We start from the raw sequence: 18,014 nt of genomic DNA on the forward strand, positions 1-18,014 counted from the left end.
TCTTTATTCTGAGGGTCAATACGATTAAAATGATACCCATTATTATATATTTTTATATTATTGTTGCGCTTAAAAAAAATCACAAACTTTTTAACCAAATTAGTACGTTTATAATCCCTTTATTTTGATGACCTATAACTTTTTTATTTTTCCGTATAAGCGGCGGTATGGGGGCTCATTTTTTGCGCCATGATCTGTACTTTTTTTTGATACCACATTTGTATATAAAAAACTTTTAATACATTTTTTATAATTTTTTTTTAATAAAATGTATTAAAAAAGTAGGAATTTTGGACTTTTTAAATTTTTTTTCGTTCACGCCGTTCACCGTACGGGATCATTAACATTTTATTTTAATAGTTCGGACATTTACGCACGCGGGGATACCAAATATGTCTATAAAAAATGTTTTTTACGCTTTTTGGGGGTAAAATAGGAAAAAACGGACGTTTTACTTTTTTATTGGGGGAGGGGATTTTTCACTTTTTTTTTACTTTTACTTTTACATTTTTTTACATTTTTTTTTACACTTGAATAGTCCCCATAGGGGACTATTCATAGCAATACCATGATTGCTAATACTGATCTGTTCTATGTATAGGACATAGAACAGATCAGTGTTTTCGGTCATCTCCTGCTCTGGTCTGCTCGATCACAGACCAGAGCAGGAGACGCCGGGAGCCGCACGGAGGAAGGTGAGGGGACCTCCGTGCGGCGTTATGAATGATCGGATCCCCGCAGCAGCGCTGCGGGCGATCCGATCGTTCATTTTAATCGCGAACTCCCGCAGATGCCGGGATCTGTATTGATCCCGGCACCTGAGGGGTTAATGGCGGACGCCCGCGAGATCGCGGGCGTCGGCCATTGCCGGCGGGTCCCTGGCTGCGATCAGCAGCCGGGATCAGCCGCGCATGACACGGGCATCGCTCCGATGCCCGCGGTTATGCTTAGGACGTAAATGTACGTCCTGGTGCGTTAAGTACCACCTCACCAGGACGTACATTTACGTCCTGCGTCCTTAAGGGGTTAATAAAATGTGTGTTTTTTTTAAACTTTTTTTTTAGGTAGTACTACTCCCAGTATGGAACAGACTGTTCCATGATGGGAGTAGTACCTGTACTAATAGACAGATCGCAGCAGGTGTAACTTCTGAGACATGCTGCGATCCTCTAGTATAAGCTACAGAAGTCAGCTGCCGGCCACACTATCTGGTCCCCTGCCCGCACTATACTCCGCTGTGATGTGAAGTTCCCTTCACTTCACAGATTCATATTTCCCGCTGAGAGCTGTGATTGGCCAGATAGTGTTGGCCACTCACAGCTCTCAGCGGCATATACGAATCTGTGATGTGAAGATAACCTCACATCACAGCGGAGTATAGTGTCGGGCTTGGGACCAGACAAGTGCGGCTGCTACCCACTTCAATAGCTTTTACCAGAGTATCGCAGCGGGTGTCAGGAGTGACACTTGCTGTAATCTGACCTTAAAGGGGTATTCCAGGCAAAAACTTTTTTTTATATATCAGCTGGACAGCTCCCGGGATGTGAGTCATCAGAGAGAAGTTAGACAGAAAACAGCAACTCAACTTCAGAAGCTAATAACTATTGGAAGGATTAAGATTTTTTAATAGAAGCTATTTACAAATCTTTTTAACTTTCCAGAGCCAGTTGATATATAAAAAAAGTTTTTGCCTGGAATACCCCTTTAACTGCAAGTACTACTACTCCCAACATGGAGCACACTCTGCTCCATGCTGGGAGCTGTAGTACCTGCATTAATAGACAGATCACAATGGGCCATCTGTCTATTAGTACAGGTACTACAACTCCCAGCATGGAGCAGAGTGTGCTCCAAGTTGGGAGCATTGGTACCTGCTTTAAGGGACAAATTGCAGCAAGTGTCACTCCTGGCACCTGTTGCGATCGTCCTGATGTGAATTTCAGGACTCAGCTGCCCTCACTGCTACAAAGCCGGGAGAACAGCTGATGCTGAGCAATAGATATACGTTGTATATCTACTGCCCACCAAGAACTTACAGTGAGCCAGCAATGTGTATACAGTATACACATTGCTGGCTTATTCAACCCCTTGCAGAGCTGTGCGCTATGCGCCAGGCCGGCAAAGAAAGAGTTACCTTACACTGCTGAACAGTGTAGGTTAACCCGTTGGGCGGTATACACTATGTACAGCTCTCTATAGATAGCTGTATATCATTTATACAGAAGAGGAAGAAGTCCCCTTACCTCCCTCCAGTCCAGGCTGGGTCCGTGCAGCTCCGCCGCTAGTGATGACATCATTAGGGGCAAAGTTACAGAAGGGAGCCAGGCTGGTGAGGGTGTGAGGCTCTGTTCATATTGTCTATTTTGCATAATGTGAACAGACCCTTCTGCCAGTGTCCTCCCAGACAGGGAGACTCCAGCTGTTGCTAAACTACAGCCAAAGGATGTCTGGGCATGCTGGGAGTAGTAGTTTTGCAACAATTGGAAGCTCCCTGTTTTGGAAGACATTGCAATATTGGTGCTCTCACCAGCAGAGAGCACAAAAAAATGTCCTAACCAATTTTTTGTGTTTTTGTTTTCTTGTTTAAGATCCGTGCATGCAGAGGATTCGGAGGACTGCTGTGGATGAACTGGATTTTTTTTTCCTTTTAATAAAATGGCTAACGAGGGCTGTGGGGGAAGTGTTTTTAAAATTGAATTTTCAGGCTTAGTAGTGGAAGCCGTCTTATTGACGGAATCCATTACCATGCCGGGGCTTGGCGTTAGCCCCAAAAACCGTTAGTGCTAATCCCCAATAATTACCCCGGTACCCACCGCCACAGGGGTGCCGGGAAGAGCCGGTACCAACAGGCCCAGAGCGTCAAAAATGGCGCTCCTGGGCCTAGGCGGTAACAGGCTGCGTTATTTAGGCTGGGGAGGGCTAGTAACAATGGTCCTCACCCACCTTGGTAATGTAAGGCTGTTGCTGCTTGGTTGGTATCTGGCTGTGAATAAAAATACAGGGAACCCTATGCGTTTTTTTTCATAAATAAATAAAAGAAAACACATAGGGTTCCCCGTATTTTCATTCTCAGCCAGATACCAACCAAGCAGAAACAGCCTGATGTTACCAGGGTGGGCGAGGATCATTGTTACTGGCCTTACCCAGCCTAAATAACGCCAGCCTGTTACCGCCTAGGCCCAGGACCGCCATTTTTGACGCTCTGGGCCTGTTGGTACCGGCTCTTTCCAGTATCCCTGAGGCGGTGGGTACCGGGGTAATAAATGGGGATTAGCGCTAGCTTTTTTTGGAGCTAACGCTAAGCCCCGGCTTAGTAATGGATTCTGTCAATAAGACGCCTTCCACTAGTAAGCCTGAAAATGCAATTAAAGAAAAAACATGACACACTGAAAAAATTATTTTCATTTTAAAAAACACTCCCCCCACAGCCCTCAATAGCCATTTTATTAAAATAAAAAACAATCCAGTTCATCCACAGTAGTCCTCCGAATCCGCTGTAATCCTCTGCATTCACGGATCTGAAATGAGAAGAAAAAAGAAACACAAAAAATTGGTTAGGACATTTTTGGTGCTCTCTGCTGGGGAGAGCACCCATAATGCAATGTCTTCCCAAAGAGAGAGCCTCCAATTGTTGCAAAGCTACAACTCCCAGCATGCCCAGACTGGCTTTGGCTATCTGGGCATTCTGGGAGTTGTAGTTTAGCACATCCCGATATTCACATCAGGACAATCGCAACAGGTGTCAGTAGTGACATTTGCTGCGATCTGTCCCTTACTGCAGGTACAACTGCTCCCAACATGGAGCACACTCTGCTCCATGCTGGGAGTTGTAGTTCCTGTATTAATAGATAGATGGCCTGGGTATCACTTCTGACACCCGTTATGATCTGTCTATTAATGCAGGTACTACAGCTCCCAGCTGTAGGAGACATGTGCTCCATGTCGAGAGTAGTAGTACCTGCAGTTAAGGTCAGATAACAGCGTTGTCACTCCTGACACCCGCTGAAATCCTCTATACTTTACTCCACTGTGATGTCAATCAATCACAGTTCTCAGAGGGAAATATGAATCTGTGAAGTGAACTTCACATCACAGCGGAGTATAGTGTTGGGCAGGGGACCAGACAAGTGTGGCTGCCGGCTGCTTCTATAGCTTATACCAGAGGATCGCAGTGGGTGTCAGAAGTGACACTCGCTGCGATCTGTTTATTAGTACAGATACTACTACTCCCACCATAGAACAGTCTGCTCCATGCTGGGAGCGGTACTACTACCTAAAAAATCTAAATTAAAAAAATTAAAAAAATTGAAAAAAACACACATTTTATTAAACACATAATTAAAATACATTACTAATAAAAAGTTTTACAAAATTAATTATAAAAAAAATATATTATTTTTATAATTAAATGGCCTCTTTCTAAATTTTTTATGTTGCCGGCTACATTTTTAGTTCCCTGTCCACCCACATAAATTGATCCCTGTTTAAAAATTAATAAAAATTTTGTTACATACAATTTTTTCCATCACTACTACAAAAAAAGAATAAAAACCACCTGCAAAAACGCAAAAGTAAGAACCCAAATGGCGTTTTTCTTGGTGTTGTTTTTCTCTCCCATAGACTTCTATGGGAGGAAAATGCCAAGATTTTCCTGAAAAAAACGCCATACTCTGAATTTGAGGACATTTTTGAAAACCAGCCTCTGAGCCCAAAAGAATTGAAAACGCCCAAAGGATAAAAAAAATATCAAAATGAAAATCGCCAAGTGCCTCTGTCATTTTGCAGTTCACTATTGACTTGCAGCTAACATCTGGCTGCTGCATTTTTTCACCGAAAAATGCTGTGTGGCAAAATGGGCATTTTTATCTGCGTTTCTGCATTAAAAACCTCACTGGAATTCGAGCCTTATGGTGGCACAGTGTAGCTGGCAGTAATGAGGGTAATGCATGGCTGGCAGTAATAGGGGTATTCTCAAAGGGGTACTCCAGTGGAAAACAACTTTTTTTTTTTTTAAATACACTGGTGCCAGAAACTTAAACAGATTTGTAAATTACTTCTATTAAAAAATCTTAATCCTTCCAGTACTTATCAGATGCAGAGGAAGTTATTTTCTTTTTATATTTCTTTTCTGTCTGACCACAGTGCTCTCTGCTGACACCTTTTTAGGAACTGTCCAGAGTAGGAGAAAATCCCCATATCACAGTTTCTGACATTGACAGAGGTGTCAGCAGAGAGCACTTGTCAGATAGAAAAGAAATTCAAAAAGAAAAGAACTTCATGTGGCGCATACAGCAGCTGATAAGTACTGGAAGGATTAAGTTTTTTTAATAGAAGTCATTTACAAATTTGTTTAACTTTCTGGCACCAGTTGATTTAAAAAAAATAATAATAATGTTTTCCGCCTGAGTACCCTTTAATCCTCATAAATGAAAATGTAGAGAGTTACACACATGTACGACCACCTAATCTCCTCAATTCAAAAAAAGATAGCACAGTACCTCCACTTTCCTAATAGGTGGAAACCCCCCAAAAAAGAACCTTCAGTTATTAGAAATGTATGAAATATATTGTTGATTAACAGGAATGCTAATTACCTCTTTAAGCAGCTATTAGACCAAGGGTATCCAAAACAAGTCCTACAAAAAGCCTATAACAAAGCAAATAAAAAAAATAGAATTCGCATGTTAGTGGTAGTACCACCCTTCCCATGCATGTGCGGTTCAGGGAACATGTGTATTCCCTTAATACATGATGGAAACCCAACAGCCAGTTCTTTGGAATTCAGCGCATCCATTTCAGAGGAGGTATAGACAGGAAGAAAACCTTATTACGTACAGAAGCTAGGTGGATCCTGTGCATGGATGCGCAGGGAAACCTAGGCTTAAACGATAAAGTGGATCTAGAAGTATTCTTGTAAAAGGTTGTTTTTCCATGTATGTATACATTATTGTCTTGCATTGGTTTGTTTTTAACCGTTTTTAAGTCACTAGCACTTTATGTAACACACCTACCTGATGACATCAGAAATGACAGGTGTATAAATCGACACTGACGTCAGCAGGAGGTGTGGTCTGATGAAGTAGTCTTGCACTACGAAACAGCTGTCACACCGGTTCTATGAAACATCCTGGCATTGCAGACCGTTGCCGGTTCAGCTGCACCCTGCACTTTCTTTTGCATGCACCACAAGAAAGAATAAAGACATTTGCCTTGGAAGAGTGGTGAGTGCTATCCCTTTATACTCTCTATATATTCATAAGTGTAATCTGACAATGTGGCCTTTGCTTGCCCAGTGCCAAGGATGTTATGAGCAAGTTTCATCCAGAAAAGGAAATGCTGCTTAATTTTACAGCCATAAAAATTAATCCATGTGTCCACTGACTGCTATTTTACCTCTGAGTTTAATAGGCCAATACTTCTGTTTTATAGCTCAAAAGATTAGCACAAAATACTGTTGTGAACATACTCTTAAATGGGCACTGTCAAATTTAAAAACTTTTCATATGTTGTGCATCTTGGTAAAACAACAACCTTTCTAATATACTTCACAATCAAATTATTATTTTTTTTTTTTATAGAAATCATGGCATGGACAAAGGGGTAGATTTATGTAAACCAGTGTAGAGGAAGAGTGCTGCAGTTGCCCCTAGCAACAATCAGATTGCTTCTTTCTGTTTCAAACTTTTTATTGAATTTTTTTTCAATTAAAGATACATATAACTGACAAAGGTGATATATGCAATAACACACAATAATTAGAACTTGGAACCATATGAATTCCGAAACATCACCAGTTGCTACATGAGGTTATATGCATCACAAATTGTACTGTAGGTTATATATCGCAATAATCCTGAGAGCCTCTTAGAACGTAGAGGGATGGGTCATCACCCATAAACTAGCTATGTATTGGCAGTATAAAGAAATTCAATCAGGAAGGGAAAGAAAGACATCTGCTTGGTATCATATATAAGAATCAGACATTAGTTTTAGCATAACGAGAATCGACCCATTTCTGCCAGTTTGCTAGAGTATGAGAGTTACAGTTAGCGTTAATGGCCACTGCCCTTGCACTAAGGAAGGAATGTTGCAATAAAGATACATGTTCTGCAATATTAGGAGTGACATCCGATGTCTGGTAATAATTAATTTAGCTAACACTACAACTTTACACGTTATAGGCCTTAGGGATGGGGGTATGACCTGCAAGCCTGCAAACAGATGGAACCCGACCGCAGTCTACATAATGTAGAAGATTCAGAACCCTTCTGGTATTCTATGGGATAAGCATAAGGCTATCCTTCATATAAGATAGGGGACTATTGATAGGATTCAGATTATTGGGCAGACTAGATGGGCAAAATGGTTCTTATCTGCTGACACATTCCATGTTTCTATGTTTCTATTCTAAAAGTCCTGATGGCCTCACACAAAACCAACTTGATCATGTGAGACCAAGTAGGGCAGCAATCATGCAATGCGGTTGGCGATAAGTGTAGCATAGATTTTAATATCTACATTCAACAGCGAGAAAGGCCTAAAATTGTCAGGCCTATCTGCTGGTTTAACGGGCTAAGGGGGGGGGGGGGGGGGAGGGATGTATGACTATAAGTGTCTACTGATTCTCCCCAGGCATTAACCCTGTAGAAATCGCCTCTGTGTAAAAGGCCAAGGCATGTGGAGATAATAAGGAAGATAAGGTTTTATAGTAAAAGGCTGTAAGCCCATCAAGGACTGGGACTTGCCAGTTGGTAGGGATTTAATGACAGTAGCTGACTCTTTAGTAGATATAGGGGAGTTGAGAGTGTCTAGTTGGGAAAAGGAGATGTGAGGCAATGTTATACGGTTCTAAAAAGCAGTAATGTCGGACTGGGAGGCGTGGTGGTATCTCAGGATAGGTTATATAATTCCGAGTAATTCTCTTTAAAACTGTTAGCTATAGATTGAGGGTGAAAAATTTATGGGTAGAGGTGGAATCCCACAGATAAGGAATTTTAGACTTATGTTTAGCTTTTAATTGGGCCACTAAAAATGTGCCTCCTTTATTATGGGAATGGGACTTTAGTTTGCTCTTTTTCCTAGCATGATCATCAAAAAAGTGAGCATGTATCTTAGAAAGGATAGATCATAGCTGTTGAGCTAGAGATATAGTAGGAGAAAGTTTGTTCAGATCTTCCACTGCTTTCTATTCTGCCAGTAGGGCTTTTAGACGCATGGTTCTTTCTTTTTTCAAAACATGACCCAGCTTAATGAAGGAACATCTTACCGCCGCCTTATGGGCATTCCAGACAGTCGTTGCTGTAACATCTGGGGAAAAATTGTCTGAGAAGTAAGAGGAGAGATCTTTTGCCAGTTGAGATTTATAGGTGGGATGTCTTAGAAGGAAGTTGTTACAGTGCCACAGATCTCCAACATGATGGGGGCATGATCTGACCATTTTAGGGGAGCTATAGTGGAAGAACTGACCATATCCAACAGCGACCTGTTAACATTGAATAGATCAATTCTAGAATAGTTATTCGAGGCAGTTGAATAAAAAGTATAATCTCTTTCATTGGCATGTAAAATACGCCAGACATCATAAACATCTTTGTGTCTAAAAAATAGGATACAACGAAACTGGTCATCCGGTTGTTGAGAAAGAACTATCAAAATAGACATCTGGGACCACATTAAAGTCCCCAGCCAAAAGCAGGTGGCCATGCTGATGTTTACTCATGATCCAAAAATTAGGGGCATATACTGACATAACCGTATACACAACATTATTAAGCGAGCATATCAAAAGCATATATCGACCATGCAGGTCAATTACTGCATTAACTAATTAGAAAGCAACAGTATTTTTGATTGCTATGAAAACCCCACAAGACTTAGAGGTGTAATGTGAGCGGAATATGTGAGGGGAAACAAGTAGGTGCATTGAGGAGGTGCGCCTCCTGCACAGACAACACGTCACATGCAGCCATTTTAGCCTCAGACCAAACATACGACTGTTTTTGAGGGGCATTGAGGCCATTAGCATTAATCAACGGTATTTTATTTACAATTGTAAAGGCACAGACAGCTTATGCCGGCTGAGCAGGTACAGTTGAGCGAAGATCAGACAGAAGACAGGACATTCTTGATAAGCACTGATCTCTGAAAAAAGAGACAAGGAGAAGGGGGAAGGGGGAAGAGTCAAACAAAATAACAAAGCAACAGCACTTCAGATAGAATCTGGAATCAACAGTCCTGGAAAAGGTGATGAAATGTCATTATTAGGTATATTGGGGGAAGAGAACTGTCACTTGTCAGCCAAGCTAGCAGTGAAGAAGTACTGGAATGGTATCAGTGATAGCCTCTCCTATGCCCTCCAGCTACCTTCCAATCCAAGTGCGTCTAAGCAGGCGGAGAAGATAAATGGGAGTCTGGTACATCCACAGTGATGCCCCACAATTTACTCTAGAGAGAGTTCAAAGAAGAGCTACTAAACTAGTACATGGATTGCAGGATAAAATGTACCAGGAAAGGTTAAAGGACCTTAACATGTATAGCTTCGAAGAAAGAAGAGACAGAGGGGATATGATAGAGACTTTTAAATACATAAAGGGAATCAACATGGTAAAGGAGGAGAGCATATTTAAAAGAAGAAAAACTACCACAAGAGGACATAGTTTTAAATTAGAGGGGCAAAGGTTTAAAAGTAATATCAGGAAGTATTACTTTACTGAGAGAGTAGTGGATGCATGGAATAGCCTTCCTGCAGAAGTGGTCGCTGCAAATACAGTGAAGGAGTTTAAACATGCATGGGATAAGCATAAGGCTATCCTTCATATAAGATAGGGCCAGGGACTATTCATAGTATTCAGATTATTGGGCAGAATAGATGGGCCAAATGGTTCTTATCTGCCGACACATTCTATGTTTCTAATTTAAACACTTTAACTCTATCAGCCAAGGATCTGATGATGTAGGAGGTCTCGTCACATTGGATGAGAAGGCGTGTTGTGTAGCCCCATTTGTACATCACTTTCTTGTTGCACAGAGCTGCTGTGACAGGGGCCACTTGTCTACTAAGTTGCAATGTGGCGGCCGAGAGGTCAGTGAATAGAGAGATCATGCAAAAAATGATCAGGAAAGACCTCTCGGTCTCTTGACTTCGCCATTCTGACCTCTTTAATATGAAAAAAGTGTACCCTTGCAAGGACGTCATATGCCAGGTGTTTCAGCCGGGGCACTCTATGGGCTCTATCCAGGAGCAGATCTTTAGGAGAAACGTCAGATAATAAGGTCATAAGTTCTCCAAAGTAGGCTGAAAGATCTTTGGTGGCGATATTCTTAGGGATGCCCCAGAATTTTATGTTGTTGCGTCTCGAATGGTCTTTGAGGTCTGAAACCTCAGGACAAGGAAGTCTGCTTCTAGATTGTAATGGGCATCAATCAGGTTATTCTGAGATTATGAAAATTCTGCCATCTTATGCTCAGTATGGTCCACCCTGGTTTCAACTTCAGCTATGGCGGAGCGGAGTGGTTATAGATGCATTCAGTGTCGGCAACATGCATTTAAATGTGACTTCTGTCACTGGCACATAAGATGCAGGGATAAAGCCGAAAAGGTCTGCAGTAAGAACTAGAAGGTCATCAGTCCCTTTGTGGAGGCCCTCATCATCATCGGTGAGATCTAGCCTTGGGCACTGCTTCTGTGGTTTGCTGAAAGCTGAAGAGCTGGGAGCAGAAGCATAGGCACCATGTTTGTGCGGAGAGGAGTAGTGTGAAGATGGACTGTCTCCCCAGAGGATTTCTAAAGTGGTATCTAGATCCCTTGCAGTGTCAGAGGCCTGAGGCAGAGAGGAGCTGCGCCAGTGTGCAGACGCTTGCTTCCCGTGAGTAGAGCTGGCAGGCTCATGTGGAGATGCACACGCTTCGGAGGATGAAGGAGCGGTGCCATCTTGGTGGAAGCATCTGCCCGGGAAGCATAAAAGTTAGTAATTTTTTTCAGCTTACAAGCCATTCTACCTCTTCATTGGGTGGACATGTTGAGGAGGAAGGTTTTTGAGGGTAAACAGTGGTCATTATTTGCAAGTCCGCAGGCTCTGGTCACTTGAATGGTCGCTGTTAGTCAGGGCTCAGTCATTAAGCAGCCATCTCGCTCCACGGCCAAACCAGGACCCCCTCCCCCCAGATTGCTTCTTTCATTTTTCACAGGCCTTTTTAAAATTGTAAAAGCAATCTGATTGGTTGCTATAGGCACCTGAACCACTCTTCCTCTGCACAGTTTTTTTTATAAATATCCCCCAAAGTCCAGTAAGTGAGGGTGGGCTAGCATTCCTCTGTGCTCTCTCCTGTCTGATTGGACAAGAGAGAGCACAGAGGAGTACTATCAGACAGGAGAGAGCACAGAGGAGTACTATCAGACAGGAGAGAGCACAGAGGAGTTCTATCAGACAGGAGAGATCACAGAGGAATGCTATCAGACAGGAGAGAGCACAGAGGAGTACTATCAGACAGGAGAGAGCACAGAGGAGTACTATCAGAGAGGTGAGAACACAGAGGAATACTATCAGACAGGAGAGGGCACAGAGGAGTCATATTAGAAAGGAGAGAGCACAGAGGAGTACTATCAGACAGGAGAGAGCACAGAGGAGTACTATCAGACAGGAGAGAGCACAGAGGAGTACTACTATCAGACAGGAGGGAGCACAGAGGAGTACTATCAGACAGGAGAGCTCACAGAGGAGTGCTAGCCCACTCTAACTTACTGGACTTTGTCCATGCCCGTGCTTCACCTTGGACAAAGCCAATGTTTTATAAGCCATGATTTCTATAAAAAAGAAATAATATTTTCTTATAAAGTATATTAAAAAGGTTAATGATTTGCCATGATGTACAATATACATATCTGACAGTGCCCATTTAAGGAAGGTTGGGAAAAAAATTCATAAAATGGCACCAATGATACATATGAAAAAACTGTACTATAGAATCTGTGACTATTTATATTGTTGTAATTGCTAGTATTAGCTTCATGAATACTATTAAGATTCATGATTGATATGATGGATCAATGTTGTAACTAAAGTTTTATAATTTTCTTACTATCTAGCATATCTGACTTGGCTACTCTACCTATAAGGGACAACAATACCGGTCAGAGGGTACACCAATTGAAAAAAGTATAAATATATACATTTCATACCAATGTCTTTAAATAAAATCATGGAAACATTATTACACTTTTTCTGATAAAAATCCAGGCTTCAAAATAACAAAATCCCTGCATAATGCCTAAATTCACATCAAGCCAGGGTCTTGTCAGGACAGTTATTTTCTTTCTTCAGGAAGCTGAACATTATGGAGTTAATAGCTGTCATATCACTGTGCTGCAAGCTACAGAAATCTTGCAGTGATGAATTGTTTGCACTAGCTAATTCCAATACGATAAAAAGTAATTCCCTTATTTTTTGTAGAACTAGAAATGTCAGAGGTGGAGAAAAGAAGGATAATACTCTATTGTGTATCTCCTTTTTCTAGGCAAGAAACTGTTTCCAGGGTTTACAATTAACAAAGATAAAGGCTGCAGCTACATGACATAATTTGTCCTTCAGACCATTGCAAATAGTACAATAGGAAAACCTTTATGTTGTGTTGTGCATTGCATTTACCGGTACATTGAATTATTCCAGAAATGGATGGAAAAAATTCAGCAGCAATGTAAGGCGAGCCCATGGGGGACCCCTTATGAAATGTTTTTTGGGAACCCCTTCAAATGACACAGCTGCTAACAGTGAACGCAAAGTTGCAGAAAGTGATATTAGCCAATGGAAACAGCAGAAAAAATAAATAAAAATAGTTATCGCCCTATTGCACCCAGAGCTGACTCATCCTATCACTATATCTACAAAACTATTAGGCTGGGTCGCTTTGGTCAGTATTTTTAGCCAGAACCAGGAGCAGACAAAGAAAAAAAACTAAGCTGGAAAAATTTGCACCTTTTTCTGTTTTATCGACCTACTTATAGTTTTGGTAAGAAATTCTGACCAAAGTGTAGAGTCCCTTATTATGCTGGGTTCAAATCAGAGTTTTTCATTTCCCTCAGGCTAGGATTCCACTTGTTTTTTTTCCCAGCGTTTTTTTTCACTGAAAAAAAACACCAGAAAAACACAAGTGCAATTTTTTGCGTCTGACGTTTTTTCTGGCATTTTTGCATATGAGTTGAAATTGCATTTCTGGCCCCTTTGGCGTTTTTTCAAAATGTGTTTGGTACCAAAAAAAAAAAAAAAAAGGATACAGTAGGGATGGGAAGAAACATTTTTAAGGAAATTTTTCTTTTTTATTATGAACTTTTAATACATTTTTAATAAAGTATGTATGTGTGATTCACTCTTTTTTCCTCTATATATATTTTTTTCTTTACATATTTTTAGGTAGTACTACTACTCCCAGCATGGGAGTAGTAGTACCTGTACTAATAGACATATCGCCCCGGGTGTCAGTCATGACACCCGATTTCGATCGTCCATAATATAGCAGAAATGCAGAGCGGCTCTATACAGCGCTCACATCTCTGCTCTGTACTCCGGGCAGTGATGTGAATAGAACATCACTCTTTCATATTTTCTGCCCAGAGTGGTGATTGGACGGATGGTTGCAGCCAATCACCGCTCTCAGAGGGAAATATGAATGAGTGATGTTCTATTCATATCACTGGCTGGCCGGAGTATAGTGCAGAGATGCGAGCGCAGGAGAAAGCCGCTCCACATCTCTGCAATAGATAGAACGATCACAGTGGATGTCAGGAGTCATACCCTGTGTGATCTGACCTTAACTGCAGGTATTACTAATCCCATCATGAAGCACGCTTTGCTCCATGTTGGGAGCTGTAGTACCTGCAGCTAAGGAAAGATCACAGCGAATGTCACTCCTAACACCCGCTGTGATCCTCCTGTATAATGTATAGATGCAGGTGGCCGCACTTCTATGGTCCCCTGCACTGACGTATATATACACTTATTCATATTTCCCACAGTAAGTTGTGATTGGCTGGAACCATCTGGCCAATCACAGCTCTCTGAAATATGAACAGGTGTGTATATACGGCAGTGCAGGGGACCACAGAAGAGCGGCCGGCCGCATCTATAAATTATACTGGAGGATCGCAACAGACCGGGCAATCTGTCAATTAGTACAGGTACTACTACTCCCATCATGGAACAGTGTGTGTTTTAATACCACCTAAAAAAGAAAAAAAAGTGAAAAACACACACACACTACATTTTTATTATTGTCGGCTTTATGTTTAGTGCCCTGCTTACCTACATAAATTGATCCCTGTTTAAAAATTTCTAAAAATGTAGCTATAAAAAAGATAAATACCATTTTTCCATCACTACTGTATCTATTTTATTATTATTTTTTAATGGTGCCCTATGAAATTTTGATTAAAAAAGGTATCTCCATCACTTTTTTGGATCGCTAAAGTCCAAAAGAGAATAAAAACCGCCTGAAAAAAATGCCAAAGTTAAAACTCACATGGTGTTTTTCTTGGCGTTTTTTTACTCCTATAAAATAAATGGGATAAAAATGCCCCGTTTTCAGGGGAAAAAACACCATAGGCTCAACAAACTGCGATTTTACAAAACGATCAAGGAGATGAAAAACGCCCAAAAAGAGTGAAAAAATTCCAAAAGGATTTAAAAAAACCTCAAACTGAAAAACGCCAAGTGGAAAAAGAATTTTGTGATTTCTCATTGATTTACAGCTAACATCTGGCTGCAGCATTTTTTGGACGAAAAAACGCCATGCGGCATAATTGGCATTTTTCTTGGCTCCCCCCCACCCCCCCCAAAAAAAAAAACAAGTGGAATTCCAGCCTCACTCCCGTTATTTCCGTTAGTTCTGTTGAAGAATTTGAGAAACTGAAATTAACTGATCCCATTCATTTCAACAGGCGACTTATCAGCTATTCTCTGCTGTCATCAGTGCTGCTTAATTTCATATATTTTGACAGAAAAAAATATCGGACATGCACTATTGTTTTTCCGTCAGCAATAACAGACATTCTAACGTACGCTAGTAATTTAACATTGAAGTCTATTGTGACGGAAGTAATTTTTACATCCTTTTTGCTACTGAGCATGATTAAAAAATAAACTGACATTAACAGTTATAAATGGATGTTTTAATGTAATAATAAAGGATGTTTAGGGTAGGGTCACATGGAGCGCATCTGCAGGGTATTTCTAATTGCGGATAAGCTGAGGCAGTCACAAGAGCAAGTTTCCTGCCGCGGCTGGGTAGCTCTGTGTGTCCGCTCATAGCAGCAGATTTCCTTGCTGTAGACGCAGTGCCCGCTCGTTGAAGATGCACACATGGCTACCCGCCCGTAACAGGGAGCTCAATCTTGTGACTGCTGTTGGGGCAGAAGCATTATGAAATACGCTGCAGATGCACTCCATGTGACCCTACACTAGCAGTACATTATTTTATATGTCATTTTAACAAAATCTTGGAACTATTACAGATTGTTGACTTTCGTTAACATCAGATTCAGATCTGTTAAAGGGGTACTCCGGTGGAAAACTTTATTTTTTTAAATCAACTGGTGCCAGAAAGTTAAACAGATTTGTAAATTACTTCTATTAAAAAATCTTAATCCTTCCAGTACTTATTAGCTGCTGAATACTACAGAGGAAATTATTTTCTTTTTGGAACACAGAGCTCTCTGCTGACATCATGACCACAGTGCTCTCTGCTGACATCTCTGTCCATTTTAAGAACTGTCCAGAGTAGGAGAAAATCCCCCTTGCAAACATATGCTGCTCTGGACAGTTCCTAAAATGGACAGAGATGTCAGCAGAGAGCACTGTGCTCGTGATTCAGCAAAAGAAGTGTTCCAAAAAGAAAATAATTTCTTCTGTAGTATTCAGCAGCTAATAAGTGCTGGAAGGATTAAGATTTTTTTATAGATGTAATTTACAAATCTGTTTAACTTTCTGGCACCAGTTGATTTAAAAAAACAAAAGTTTTCCACCAGAGTACCCCTTTAAGAATGACTTCTATTATGTGACAATAGCCGCCATATCATAATGGTTTTGCCCAACGTTGATGTGAACACGCTGATGTATAAAACATATTAGATATGTTTTATTATACTGTTTTATAATATATTCAGAGTTTTAAACTGCAAATACATTTGACAAGGGCTAGCATGCACTCACACATGGACTTGAGGGAAAGGAGGAGCTTTCTCTGAGCTAGCCACTCTACTGAAAGGAACAGGAAGTTTGTGGTAGTCTGGCTTACAGTGTGAAGAATAGCACACGAGTCTCTCTCCCAGTAAAACCTTACCCAAAGTCAAGGATAGCCTGTGGCAATCCCAGCTCCTGCTAAAATACACTTTAACCTGGTACCACCTGAGAGCAGAGAAAGTGAAGGAAAAGAAAAAGGACAAGCCATTGGGGATAAGATGCTCAAGGGCCCCATAGTAAGACAATACTACCTAAGGGTGCTTCCGGCAAGGCAAAGTACTGACCACAGGTCTTCTATAATTGTTTGTAAATCTGTAAGGACATACTTTGCCGCCTAGTTGTATAGTCCTTGTCATAACAGGAAAAGTCGTCAACTGCTGAGCCGAGAAGTTCGTGACGAATCGAATTTACTGTAAGTTCGCTCATCTCTAGTCAGTACCCTGAGGCTACGTTCACACTACGGAAAGTCTGCACGGAAAAATCACTGTGCGGACATTCCAGAGTCCTTGCCGGATTCCAAAGCGGAATCCAGGAAGGAAATTCCAATGTGTGAACATGGCCTGAAAGTCTCCTATGTTTTTGTAGAAAAAGTGGTGACCTGTTCACTACACTACTGCAGCTTACAGGGTACAAACGTCAACATATGAATCCTAAATAAATGTTTTGAAATGTTTTCAAAGACATAAATGAAACTTCTCTGATAACAAGAATCCTTTAGCACGAAAAGCCCCAAAGTATTTCATACTGAATCTGGCTTAGATAGAAAATCGTGTTCCCTGCAAGCAGACAATGCAAGCTGTCAAACCCCGCAATGTTCAGTGCGAGCAGTGTTGTATTAATAATCCAGACACAGCCGTCAGGCTGTCCTATGTGGAATGCATTCAAAAAAACAGGCAAACTGTCATCGAATAATTACTATAGAAAAAAAAGTACCTTGCTTCGTTCTCTTCCAGGATCATATGTTCCAGACCAGGTGTTGACCTAAAAAACAGTGTAACATATTTAGAAAAAAAAAAAAAATGTATATATATATATATATATATATATAATTCAAATACTTTTTAGGATGTAAAAAAGCAGTTATTTTTTGCTATGCTGGGGGTGAACAACGGGATACTGGCAAAATGGTATGCTGACATATACCATGGTTTACTCAAAGAGGGCCTATTGAGTTTAAAAACTGAATTTAGTATACTAGTGACTACGTTTAGGCCATTTTGAATTTTTATTTTACAGGAATGAAAAAAATAAATAAATAGACAGTCACTTTGGCATACCAGACACATAATTTCATCGTACTGGTTAAAGCATACCCACCAGATCCAACAAAATACATTTTTTTTTTTATATATCACACATTTTTATGTGTGTAGCACCTTTATTTTTTTTTATTACACTTTAAATTTAGCTCACTTGTCTGAATTCCTCTCAATGGGAGGGGGCGTGGCCTCACTGTGCAGGTCTCCGCCCTCTCCCTCAGTATGCTGTCTGCTCACATCTCCCCTAGCATTAGCAAAACTACAACTCCCAGCTTGTCCTCACTGACAGTAGTGGGACACAAGCTGACAGTGGGAGGATTTTTCCTCCAGCTATGAGCCCTGCGCTCACAGCTGTCAATCAAGGAAGTGTGTCCATGACATAGGTGATGATGCACGGACACAGCAGGACTAGTATTTATCCAAGCAGGCAGGGGGGCAGTTGTTTGACTGGCTTTTTCAGTATGAAATACTGAATATTTTCTAATGAAAGCAAGTGCAAAACTTATTGGTTTTGCATGTTTTAAAA

General features: G+C 40.9%; 1 protein-coding gene across 6 annotated transcripts in view; it reads right to left on the minus strand.

The window, feature by feature from the left end:
• The window catches only part of LOC130356858 (cyclic AMP receptor-like protein A), a 738,932-nt gene that overhangs the window by 123,112 nt on the left and 597,806 nt on the right, over nucleotides 1-18,014 (minus strand). For all 6 annotated transcript variants that reach the window (XM_056558908.1, XM_056558911.1, XM_056558909.1 and 3 more), the window contains one exon: nucleotides 17,163-17,210. In XM_056558908.1, coding sequence (XP_056414883.1) covers nucleotides 17,163-17,210 — 48 coding nt within the window. The remainder of the gene's footprint in view (nucleotides 1-17,162; nucleotides 17,211-18,014) is intronic.

This window comes from Hyla sarda, chromosome 2 (assembly GCF_029499605.1).
Source record: "Hyla sarda isolate aHylSar1 chromosome 2, aHylSar1.hap1, whole genome shotgun sequence".
Taxonomy (NCBI): domain Eukaryota; kingdom Metazoa; phylum Chordata; class Amphibia; order Anura; family Hylidae; genus Hyla; species Hyla sarda.